This window comes from Trichosurus vulpecula, chromosome 9 (genome assembly GCF_011100635.1).
Source record: "Trichosurus vulpecula isolate mTriVul1 chromosome 9, mTriVul1.pri, whole genome shotgun sequence".
In the NCBI taxonomy this organism is placed as follows: Eukaryota; Metazoa; Chordata; class Mammalia; order Diprotodontia; family Phalangeridae; genus Trichosurus; species Trichosurus vulpecula.
Genome location: NC_050581.1, coordinates 165,119,464 through 165,132,285, shown reverse-complemented (window position 1 = coordinate 165,132,285; position 12,822 = coordinate 165,119,464). Strand labels below are relative to the sequence as shown.

The 12,822-nt window shown below is 36.5% G+C and overlaps 1 protein-coding gene across 1 annotated transcript; it reads right to left on the bottom strand.

Moving 5' to 3' along the window:
* Positions 1–12,096: 12,096 nt before the first annotated feature.
* LOC118832292 (biogenesis of lysosome-related organelles complex 1 subunit 2-like) lies at positions 12,097–12,423 on the bottom strand. The gene has a single exon (XM_036739663.1). The coding sequence runs from the start codon at positions 12,421–12,423 to the stop codon at positions 12,097–12,099; it is 327 nt and encodes a 108-aa protein (XP_036595558.1).
* Positions 12,424–12,822: the final 399 nt, after the last annotated feature.

Here is a 12,822-nt window from a genome sequence, read left to right as displayed (position 1 = left end):
CACACACACACACACACACACACAGAGACTCAGAGACAGAGAGAGACCTTCAAAAAATCATGACATTCAAAGGATCGTGAGTTAAAGCTTATCAAGCCTCCCACTCCCCCTCATTTTGTAGATGAGGAAACATAAGCTTAATAAACTAAGGTTGAGGGATTTGTCTCAGGGTCACACAGCTAATAAATATACAAGGCAAGATTCAAACCCAGGTATATCCATTATGCCAAATAATTAGTAAGTTAAATTCGTTGTGAGGATTCTACCATCAATGGCTCTTCTCCCTCATCACTAAGATTTTCATATAATTACAGAGGTTTCTTTTTTACTTCATAATTTTATTTAAATATTTACATAAACATATAATCACAAATATATTTATACTATATTAATATTTTACTTTATTAATTACATGTAAAAATAATATTAACTTTAAAAAAACTGAGTTCCAAATTTTCTTCCTCCCTACCTCACTTAACCCATTTGAGAAAACAACCAATTTTATATTGGTTATACATGTGCAGTACTGTAAAATAATTTCCATATTAGTCATGTTGTGAAAGAAAAGACAGACAAAAGAGCCAAACCAAAACAAGAAAAATTTTAAAGAAGTTTAAAAATTATGTTTCAATCTGGATCCAAACTCCATCAGTTCTTTTTCTGGAGATGGATGGTATTTTGCATTAGAAGTTCTTTGGAATATGATCAGGGATCCTTGTATTGTTGAGAATATCTAAATCATTCACAGTTGTTCATTGTTCAGTACTGCTGTTACTGTGTGCAGTGTCTTCCTGGTTCTGCTCATTTCACTTTGCATTAATTCATGTAAGTCTTTTCAGGTTTTCTGAGAGTATCTTGCTCATCATTTCTTATAGTACAATAATATTCCATCACAATTGACAGATTTCTAATTCTTTGCCACCACCACCACACAAAAAATACTGATCTGTATATCTTGGCAAACAGGCTACATACATACACATGAACATATATGTGTACTTGTATAAATACATATATCTTTGTGTTGTATATACATACAGGTCCTTTTCCTTTTCTTTCCTTTTAAAAAAAGCAAACAGATTGTTTCAACGAAACCTTGGAAGACTTGTATGAAATGATGCAAAGTGGAATTAACATAGGTAAAACAATTCATTTAACAGCAACATTATAAAAAAAAGCAACTTTGAAAGATTTGTCAGTCAGTAAATAAGTATTAATTAAGCACCTACCATGTGCCAGACAAACAAACAAAAACAGCCCCTGTTCTCAAGTAACTCACAGCCTAATGATTGGGAGTAGTGAAATACAAATAAACAACTATGTATAAGCAAGACAGGTACTGGAAAAAAAATTGGTTTACTCTAAGAATGAAAGCACTAAAATGGGCTTAGAAATGCTTTTGCAGAAGGTGGGAATTTACCTGAGGCCTGAATTGGTGATAAGGAGAAAGAATGTTACAGGTGTAGATTACTACAAAAATGTCTGAAGTCAGGAGATGGAGGACTATGAAAAAGGAACAGCAAGAGGGAACCACTGGAAATGATTGAGTGGGCAGATAACAAGATAAGACTCAAGCTTTAAAAAGATCACTTTTATGACTGGACTGGAGGGGAGAAAGATGAAGCCCCAGGCCCAATCAGATAAAAGTTGGTGATGATGGTCCTTTGTTTTTGAAGAGGACCAATGACATCAATAGGTGATGATTTATGTGTGAATTGGATTTAAGTGAGACAGAGTTGCACAAAGTGTTCAGCCTCATCTCTCTTCCAGAGTCATCAACATCCTCTAGTAAGACAAAATTTGCACTGAAGATGGCCTGGAATGCAGGAGGATGACCTGGGTGTCTTCAGGGTCTGACCAAGCTCTAAGTGATCCATAGAGCTTGCTTCAGCTGCCTTCATGGCCAGTGAATCAAATTGTTCCCATCTGCCCATTTCACTGGAGGAAGTCTTTACATGCTTGGGTAGATATCTTGCTAATTGACTGATAGGTTGGAGGCCTGTTAGTTATCTTTGATCTGGTTTAGCCTACTTGCCAAGATGGTTTTACTGGGGTGTGACCACTGCACATGCTACAGCTTCTTGGAACCACAGGTGACAGTTGGGTGGTACGGTAAAACAAAGATGGATAAGCAGCCCTGAAAAGGGCTCAGTAAGATCTCACACCAGAGGGGCTAATCCTTTTTGAACATTCCATATACTTCAGATATTGTAACATCCCCAGACAGATGTTAAAATAGTCCAGGAAGGACATGATGGAGGCCTGCACCAGGGTGGTTCCTGTGTCAAAGGAGGAAAGAGAATACCTAAGAGAGATGTTGTGATTTAAGAGCTCTGATCAATGCAATGATCAATGAAGATTTCAGAGGACTAGTGGTGAAGCATATTACATTCCTCTTGACAGAAAAAAATGGTAGACTCAAAGTAAAGAAAGAGACATAAATTTTGTATATGACTAAAGTGCAGCTAGGTGGTGCAGTGGATAGAGCACTGGGTCTGGAGTCAGGAAGACCTGGGCTCAAATCTGGCCTCAGACACTTGCTATGTGACCCTGGGTCATTCACTTAACCCTGCTTCCCTCAGTTTCCTCGTCTGAAAAATGAGCTGGAGAAAGAGATGGCAAACCACTACAGTATCTTTGCCAAGAAAACCATAATGGTATTGCAAAGTGACAGACACAACTAAAAAGATTGAATAACAAAGATAATAATTTCATAAAAACTCACAGTAACACACAATACATTGATATTTTTGTGGGGGCAGCTAGGGGGTGCCCCACCTGGAGTTAGGAAGACTCATTTTTGTGAATTCAAATCTGCTCTCAGACACTACCTGTGTGACAATGGACAAATCACTTAACCCTGCTTCCTCAGTTTCCTCATCTCTAAAATGAGCTGGAGAAGGAAATGTGAAATCACTCCAGAATCTTTGCAAAGAAAACCCCAAAAGAGGTTATAAGAGTCAGATATGACTGAAAATGACTGAACCACAACAAAGTCGGGGTTTGTTTTGTTTGACTATACGTATTTATTATAAATACCACTAACCCACCCTTTAAATGGGGAAAATGGAAGTTTTATAAAAGGAAAATTAGTGCTTTTTAAAGATATTCATGGGTATAACTTCTCTAGATATAACTTATTCCTGGGCTACTTCTCCCAATCTTTTACAGAAGAACTTTGAACTAAAGTATCTTTAAAGTTCCTTCCAGCATTCAGTCCTGTTGATCCTCAAGTGCAGGCACAGACAACACCTGATATTTTGTTTCTTCTTTCTCTTTTAGAACACAATTCATCTATAGCATAATATGTTGGAATTTGAGAGTTGCAACGTGCAATAAGCTTACCCAATCTTCTCAAGGTTTTCCCTCAGACAAGACATATAATTTATCAAGTCTTCATTCTTGATACTTTTCCAATGTAGTAGGACCTGATTAGCTAGAACAGTAGTGCAGAAGCCTTAAAAACTTCCCTTTCTCACACATCCAATGAGATAACATCATATGACTTTAGTGGAGGTATTGATAAATTCTAAAATAGAAGGCCACTACCAGAAAATGGTGTGTTGTCTTCATCTCCAAATTTCTTGAAACCATGAAAGATTTCCATTATTCCTTTGGAATCTCTTATATTTTTTTAAAAAATTAAACACATATTTTTTATAACCATATACTTTACTGTCTCGTTTTGTTATTGTTACAACTGATAAAGATAAGTTGTGGTTCGAGACAGGCCTGAAATGCATAAGGGTAGTGACACTGACATCCATCTTCACAAGGAAGGGGCATTTTCTTCTTATGACAATCACTATCCTGGAGACTCATCTTAAATGTCAAAACATTGAAACTCCATAGGTCCTTGATGTCCCCTGGCAAAATCACCCAGACTCCATGCTTCTCAAGACCACTTGCAATGGCACTTCTGCCTAGGGCCCACCTTACCCCCATCTCCTATGGATATTAGTGATGGTCTGTCCTTTTCCCCATGACAATGGTACTTGAAGTCAGACTGTCCTCTGTGCCTCTATGGCACCCCACACAGTTCTCAAATGTTTATGCCTCAGGTAAAAATATTTATATTTATAGCTCTTGGCACAGAAGATGAAATATTAAACAATATTTCAGATGTAGTAACTATATTTTCAAAATTATATCACACTTTCATAGTCCTTTTTTTTTTTGCTGTGGAGGAAAGGAGGTATGTCATCAGTACAAGGACCTTTCAGTTAGGAAGTCTGTTCAAATGATGCCAAAACACAACTGCCCTGCAATTTATGATCTTAGAATGTTGCATGGGGATCAGATAGGTTAAGTAATTTGCCTAAACTCACACAGGAAGTCATATGCAAGAAGCTAGAATTGACTCCATGTCTTCCCAACCTGGAAGTCAGAATTGTACAGTGGTTTTTAAGACAGAGAACCAAAGATCTAATCTTATCCCTGAATACTTATTCCCTCTATGGCCATGGGAAAATCATTTCATTTCACTAAGCCTCTTCATCTACAAAATGAGAAGGCTGGGCAAAATAACCTAAGTTAAATTGAATCTCTAGTTCAGTTTCTTCATGATGTCTCTCTATTTTTTAACTTATTGGGAAGCATTTTTTTCCTTCATAACAACACCATGAAATACTGTTGGTGTTATAGCCCCCATTTTGCAGAGGAAGAAATTAAGTATCAGAGAGGATAAGAGAGATTTATCCATTTTCATGTAGCTAGTTGGTATCAAAGTTAGAACACAAATCCAGTATCTCTGACTTTCCACAATGTCACATTCACTAAAGACATTAAAATCACACACACACACACACACACACCTCCTTAAGGTGAATGAATTATTTAATTATGATCAGATTTCAAAATAAACTAAAATTAGCACATGCCATCTATTTTATTTTTTTCTGTTTTTGCTGAAAGCAAATATCGAACCATGTAGCAGCATATGAGTGTGTTTCTTCTCTGAAGGGCTGAAAGTTCTTTGACAAGCTGGTTTACATTTGAAGATTTGAATGAGTATAAGATGACCCTTATCTTCTTCTTGAGGAGGACAAACATGAAATGAGACCTTTATCATTTATTAAGTTTTACAGAGATTTCTTTCTGCAAGAGGATGGAAGTGTGTGTGTGTGTGTGTGTGTGTGTGTGTGTGTGTGCATGCATCACAGTTCAAGTTGGATCAGTAGGTAGTTATAGGATAATCTGAGAGGAAGGCATTTTTATGATGAGCTTTATAACGAACTTTTAGTGTTTCTCAGGCAAAGAAAAAAAGAATACTCAGCTGAATCAGAGGGTTTATGTTTTTCCTTTGACTTAAAACACATCACAGTAAAGATGATATCTAGCTGAAGCACAAGGTTTGTATTTTCTACTGACATCTTTCTGAACATGGGATGTTTGTTCTTTGTGACAGCAAGCTTGCCACAAATTCAGAAGAGCAAACACCATCATTCAATGTACACACAAACAGGAAGGGAAGACTGGACCAATCAACCAGATCATATAGGACCCTAAAATATATTTCTCCTGAACAGGTCTGAGAACTCTTTCCCTTATGCCACTTTGTCTTCATAATATGTTGAAGTCAAGCACTGTCTAATCTGTTCCTCTCTTTTCCAATTTGGTTTACCACCAGCCCCTTTAGTTCTTTGGAGGCTGTGACATATTTGTGACTTGGAAACCAAAATGAATTCTGTTCTTGAATTTTCTCTACCATTATTTTAATTTAAAAATACCATTAATTTATTATATCACTATTCAAATTTTGTCCCACACTACAAACTGTTGTTTTTTTTTTCTCTGCATCTCTCTCTCTCTCTCTGTTTCTCTGTAGCTGTCTCTCTCTGTCTCACTCTCACCCTGCCAATTTTTATTACACCTATGAAATTTTTATTGGTATAAGCAAATTGCAATGAACAATTTCCATTTTTCCATGTATATCAGTAAATGATCTGCAACTGATAGTTTAAGAGAATTGCCTAGAGTATTGAAAGTTAAACAATTTATCCAGAATTAGACACTGGGTATATGTCAGAGGTAGGATTCGCACCTAAGAGTTTGTGACTACAAAGAGAGTTCTCTATTTAGTAGACCATGATGTGTCTGCCATATTTTTTATTTTATTTGATTTGATTAGAATATTCATTGAAAGTAAAATTTGTGAGTCTTAATATTTCCCCTGAAACAAAAGCCTTTCTTGACAACCATAGTATTCTTCTAGTGATGCTGCATTGCCTCAAGCCATTGACATCCTTTCCAAGAAATTAAAGTTTCATTAGGTCCCCAAAAATTGCAACAGAGAGGCATGGTAGGCCAGAGTTGGCCTTAACCTATTACTGAAGGAGTGTGGTAGAATGGATATGGAGCCCAGAGAGACAGATCATCACAAAAGCAGCTGGAGAATTCTAGTGAGGAATAATAGTGAAGAAGTGATGTGGAGGATGTCATGAGGCAGATTAACTAAAAAAGGAGGTGACTGGTTATGTATCCAGAGTGAGGGATAGTCTATAGATAGCCTTCATATTCTATTAGTTACCATGAAATGTCAAGAGATCTAAAGAGTGACTCTGAACATATTAGGAGGGCCTCCTTGGTTTAGAATAGGATTTGGAAGTGAGTTGCATAAGACATGACAACATGCATGGGGTATGTGTCGCCTCATTGTAAGTGGTACTGACCTTACTGATATCAATAAACACACACATACGTACACACACACAAAGTTTTGCCAAGGCATTAGTATGTTCTCCATCCCACCAAATGATATACCATAGGTATATCCAAGAAGGGTTCCATATGTTTATACCTTTGCTATCCCTTTTTACCTATTATGAGTGGAAGCAGTCACAGGATTAGACTCTCTGCTTGTTATCTTTGGAGTATTGGGTCAGTAATTATTTACTAGGAATTTAATAGAGTTTTTCAATCTAGAATAAGGATAGAATTGGCTTTGGTTCTCACTCTGACATTTCTAACTTGTGTGACATGGGGTAAATTACACCATTTCTGATCCTGATTCCTTATCGATTAATGGGGAAATCAAGACTTGCCATAACTATGCCACAGAGTTGTGCTATGGAAATGTGAATTGTTTTTGGTACCAACCTCACAGGGTCATTGTGAGAAGCAAATCAGATAACATATACAAAGTACAGTGTATAAAGATGCTGGGTATAATGCTGCTGCTGATGATGACAATTTTAGGAAATGTTTATCTTATGCATCCTTTATCCCTCACATTACCTAATGCAGCAAATATTTACTGAATGAATGCCTCTCTATAATTTTTCTTACTAAACTATGTTGAGTAGATGTGATATAAGGCATCAATGACTGAAATTGTTCATAGTAACCTAGAAAACATTGTATTTAGAGTCAGAGGACCTGGGTTCAAATCTTCACCATTACTTTTGGTGGGACATTAGGAAAGTTACTTATCCTTTCTACCCTAGATATCCTCATCTTTAAAATGAAGGAGGTTGGACTAGAACACCCCTTAGTTCTATTGTGTCTATAAATCTACAAAACTTTAATGTGTCACTTGAATTGAACAGATTATAAATTAAGATAGCAGAAAATATTAAAGTCATTCTGTAAAGAATGGCCAGTGTAGCTTCTTTACATGAAAAAAAAGGTCTGGGGAAAAAAGATATGATGTAGAATGCTATGCACAGTTTTCTACTGAAATTCTATCATTTAATAGTGTGTGGAGTCTTAGGATTTTTCTACTGTCTTGTCAATATTGATTTACTCTTTCTCTGTATGTCAAGACCTATGACTCTTTAGACTTGCACATTGCCCCAGAGCCAGACTGCACCTAGAGCACTTAGTAGAATGTACTGAAGAAAATTAACTTTTTTATCCCAGATAACTCGATCTTCTCACATTACTTTGTTCAATGTACATCTGGCAGTAGAGAGCAGTTTGGCTTATGAAGTTCTGGGTTTCTAAAATACCTTGTACAGACCTAAATGAAAGCATATGGAAGGGAACTTTTGGCTCCTATGAGACCAATAAAAAAATTTTCTTTAAACTAACTCATTTATGTAATGCTTTTTAGTTTATAAAGCTGTTGACGAGTCTTATGTCTTTCGATTCTTACAACAGGCTTTGTGAAGAAGACAGTAGAAGAGGGTAAAGGCAGAAGGAAAGGTGGTATACATGGAAACAGTATTTATAAAAGTATATTTTATTTTAATAATGAAGTATGATGAAAGTGGGGACCCATTGAACTGATGAATAACTAAAGAATTATAGCATATGACTGTAGTGAATGATTATTACTCCTTTAAGAAGTAACATATATGGATAGTCAGAGAAAATTGGAAATGCTTGCACAAAATAATGCAGAGTGAAATAATCAGAATATAAAAATAATGATATCATATACAAGGAAACAACATGAGAGGAGTCTAAGACATTTTTTGATGAAATCATCAATCATTACTTCAGGAGACCATGGGAGGTAGATGCTGTTATGATCCCAGTTTCACAGTTGAGGAAACTAAGGCACACAGAAATTATTTGACTCACAAGTATCACACAACTAATAAGTGTTCAAGATCAGACTTGAATAAAGGTAATCCTGATTCCAAGGCCAGCACTGCATCTGCTATGTGACAGGGTATATGATACACATAGGGAGAAAGGGAGAATACCGCTGCCTTTAGTCCTTAAAGTTAGAGGGAGAGTGAGTGATCCCACTGAGAGCTGACTAACAGCCCTTCTAGGAGCAATGACAAAAAATATTGATTATGATTCTCTAGTAGATGAGACACTAGATTTGGATTCAGGAAGCCCTGGGTTCAAATCATACCACAGTCACTAATTGTATGATCACATACTTAGACCTAGAATGGAATGTAGACATCTTGATGAGCCTAGGTTTTCCTAACAATCTATTGTGTGCCTAAATTTCCTCATTTGTAAAATGAAAGTGAGAGTGGTGAAACTGTTGACTTTAATCCTATTTTCTACCTCTCCATCTGTGATCCTCTGGCTCCCAAATATGAAAGTGAAGAATTGAAGGGTGAAATGGTACTCACAGAATTGTAAGGTGGTTGATGAGCTTGTTAAAAAAGTGGCTGATGAAAAGAAAGTGAAGTGAAATATTGTTGCGGCCTGTCCAAGGAAGTAGGATGGATATGGAAGTGGATGGGTGAGACCATCATCATTCAAGATATCAGGAGATCAGAGTAGAAGTTCTTGAGACGATATGGTTAAAATCCCTAAGCAACATTTTCTAGTCTAGGCACATGGGTTTCTGAAAAGATTGCAAGAAAATTGAGGGTGTTCATGATGAAAGAATCAAACAGAAATATGAAATTTATTCTAACATAGGAAATTATATAAAGGGCCATATTCAGAGATCCTTTTGTTAGGAATATATTCCCAGGAGTGCAATAATATTTTTTTAAAAAATCCATAAACAAAAAAAAACTATTTGTAGCAGAATTTTTTTTTGTATTCCTGAAAAACTGGAAACAGTAGTTACCATTGTTTGGGGCAATTATTGGAAAACTTAATATGCATTAATATGATGGGATCTTAGTATATCACATGAAACAATCATGAAGAATGCAGGGAAGCATCAGAATACATATATGTCCTGCTGCAAAGTGATAGAAACAGAATCAGGGATACAGTATGCACAAAGAACAGTGTGATGTAAATTGAAAGAACAAAAACAACAAATTCTAATAGAACACTGTTAAATTACAATGGCTGAGTTTGGCCCCAAAGAAGAGATACAAAACACAACTCCCCTTCATCTCTGAAGTGGGGCAGGGTATGGATATTGATTACTGTGTATACTGTCAGACTTGGCTGATATGTTATATTCCCCAATTGTTTTTACCCCTCTATATCTTTTAATTCTTCATTTTAAGGGATGGTTCTATGAGTGTAGAGGAGGTAGGGATACATTGAAAATGAAATGAAAGTAAAAAACAAATGACAGCAATAAAAACATAATGAAATAGAGATAGGGACAGAACCTGTGATTATTTTAGTGTTAAAAAATTCCAAGTTAGGAACTTTTTCTATCAATGCAGGCTGGCACTTCTCTTTTATTTTGGTCTAAGAGAATTGCCTAGAACCTTGAGAAGTCCAGGATTACAACCATTATGTGTGAAAGGAAGGACTGGAATTCCAGTCTTTCTGGGTTGGAGGGCAGCTCTCTATAAGTGAAAAAGGCAATATGATGATTATTAATTATTTGTGTTTTACACATGAGGAAACTGAAGCCCAAAGAGGAAAAAAAAACTTGCCCAAAGTCACACAGCCATATTATTATAGGTGTGATTAGAATCTATACGTCATATACATACATATATATACATATATATATATGTATGTGTATATATTTACAAATATATACATGTAAATGCATATATAACATAATATGATTCAAATTAATTTTAATTAGTATATTAGTAAAGTTCATAGCAAAATAAGGTATAGCTCTTACTATTACTCTTATTATAACTCAGATTATACACTCTTTACTTCTTGTGTCATAGCAGAAGGAATGCTTTACTTGGAGGCATGAATTTCCTTTGATTCTCTGACCTGATAGTGATGACTGTAGGACTTTAGAGAAGTTATTTCCCCTTTCTGGGTCTCAGTTTCATCATCTGTATTTTTTTAATAGTTGGACTAAGTGATGTACATGGTATCTCTCAACCCAAAATCTTTTATTCTTTCCTCTTTCACCTAATTTGGGCAAGGAGGACAAGGAATGGAGTACTTAAAATATTCCCTGCAAAAATAGTAACTTGAAAACTTTAGCTGACTTAACCATAGACACTGAACTTTCAGAAATATTATAGTAATAGCTTCTCATTGTTAATTAAGCCTTAACTCTATTCAGTATTCATCATTTTACAATGACAACATGATTCTCATATTTAAATTGAAAGATCATTCTTTTTGATTCAAGTCTCCACCCATATGGACTCCACATGATGCAAGGTCCTTAACAGCATTTGTTTTGACTTTTCTGACAGCCCGCTAATTGCATTACCAACCCTTCCCCTACTTTGTTTTATTCCCCATTTTTTTACATAATTGTCAAAGCAATAAAGAGAGATCTGGCCACGTGATTGCTCAACTCAAAAATCTTCAATGGCTCCCTACTACCTTTAGTATCAAATATTAAATCCTTGCCTTGCATTTAAAACCTTCTTTATTTGGCTCAAAACTGCATTTCCTGTTATATCAAATTACTCCCCTTCCTGCTTTCTCTACTTCTATCACAGTGACCTACTATTTCTTTTCCAGAAATGACAATCCACCCCACCCTACCCCCCACCTCTGTACCTTTGGACTATGTAATAATAGTCCCAAATACCCTTCCTCATCCACAGCTGCTGGAATCATTATAATTCTTAATTACATAGCTCAGGTGCCACTTTACATCTTTCCTAAAAACCTCAGTATCATTCTCTCCCACTTGAAATTATTCTTTGTGTGAAGGTATACGTACTTGTATGTATATATATATATACATATATATGTATATGTATATGTATGTATATACATATATGTGTAAGTATGTATGTATGTTTAGTTATCTATTGACACATTGTTACTGTATCCAATCCCACTTCAACATTCCTTCACCCCATAACAAAAGCTCTTTGAATACAAGGATCATCTTATTCAGTGCCTAACACGGTTCCTGGTATATGGCAAATGCTTAATAAATGTTCGTTGAATTGAGTTGAATTTGATATACCCACTATATGTTGGTCACTTCATGAGTTTAAGTGGTTATTTACCTTACCAACTGGTCTTTGTGACTCAAGTCTCTCCTCACACCAATACATCTTCCACTAAAGTGCCAAGATGATTTGTTTTGTGGTCATGCATAGTCCGCATTTATTATTTAAGTTGAAGTACAGGTTATGGGGGGTGGGGGTTAGGGGAGAGGGCAGAAGGGAGGAGACAGGGAGAGGAGAGCCTCTCATCTGTGTCTTCTCTAGACGAGTTGATCCTGATTTCTGAGTTAAACATTGTTAAACATTCTTGTAGTTAATGTCTTTATGCTAAAGAATTCTTCCATGGCCTCTCTAACTTCATGTACTTTTCTTCTAGTTTCTTTCAATATGCATCCAACTTGGTGTCTGCCTGCTCAAGAGCTACCATTTGCTCCTCAATTAAAGTGATCTGAACCAGGTAAGGCTGAAGTGCTGCAGATTTCTGGTTTAAATCCTTTAGGTTTCTCCTTATGTTTACTGCAATATCTTTCATTTTTAGATACTTCAAGCTAGCCAGTTTGTTCATATTTTCCTGAAGTTTATAGTCTTCACTGGTGGCTGACAGATAGCCGGTCAGCTCGCCCATCAGGTACGTGACCATTTTGGAGAACACATCCCGACAAAGCCCGGTGATGTCCACCTTGTCAGGCTCCATGGCCTCCTCAGCCATCTCCACCACGGCATCATCTAGGCCTGGGAAGGGAGGAAAAAGAAAAGATGGAGGGAAGGATTGGGGGAAGGGAGGAGAGGGACAGGAGAGGAGGGAAGGGGAGAAAATGGGAAGGGTGAAGAGTCAGAGAAGGAGATAAGGGGAGGGGGTGCCATATCGCTGTCGGGGCTGGCTAGGCGATTTTTTTAAAGGGTAGACTTGACCATTCATCGTGACCAACTTGATAACATCCTCTCTTTGGCTTTTCAACCTGTTCATATTCTGACTTCTTTCACCTTTCTACTCTTCTTGCTGCTTACTCCCCTCCACACTTACTCAATGATATTTATATCACTTCATGGAATGCTTTCCCTCCTGCCTCCAACTTTCATGCTCCTTGTTTCCTTAAAAATACAGATC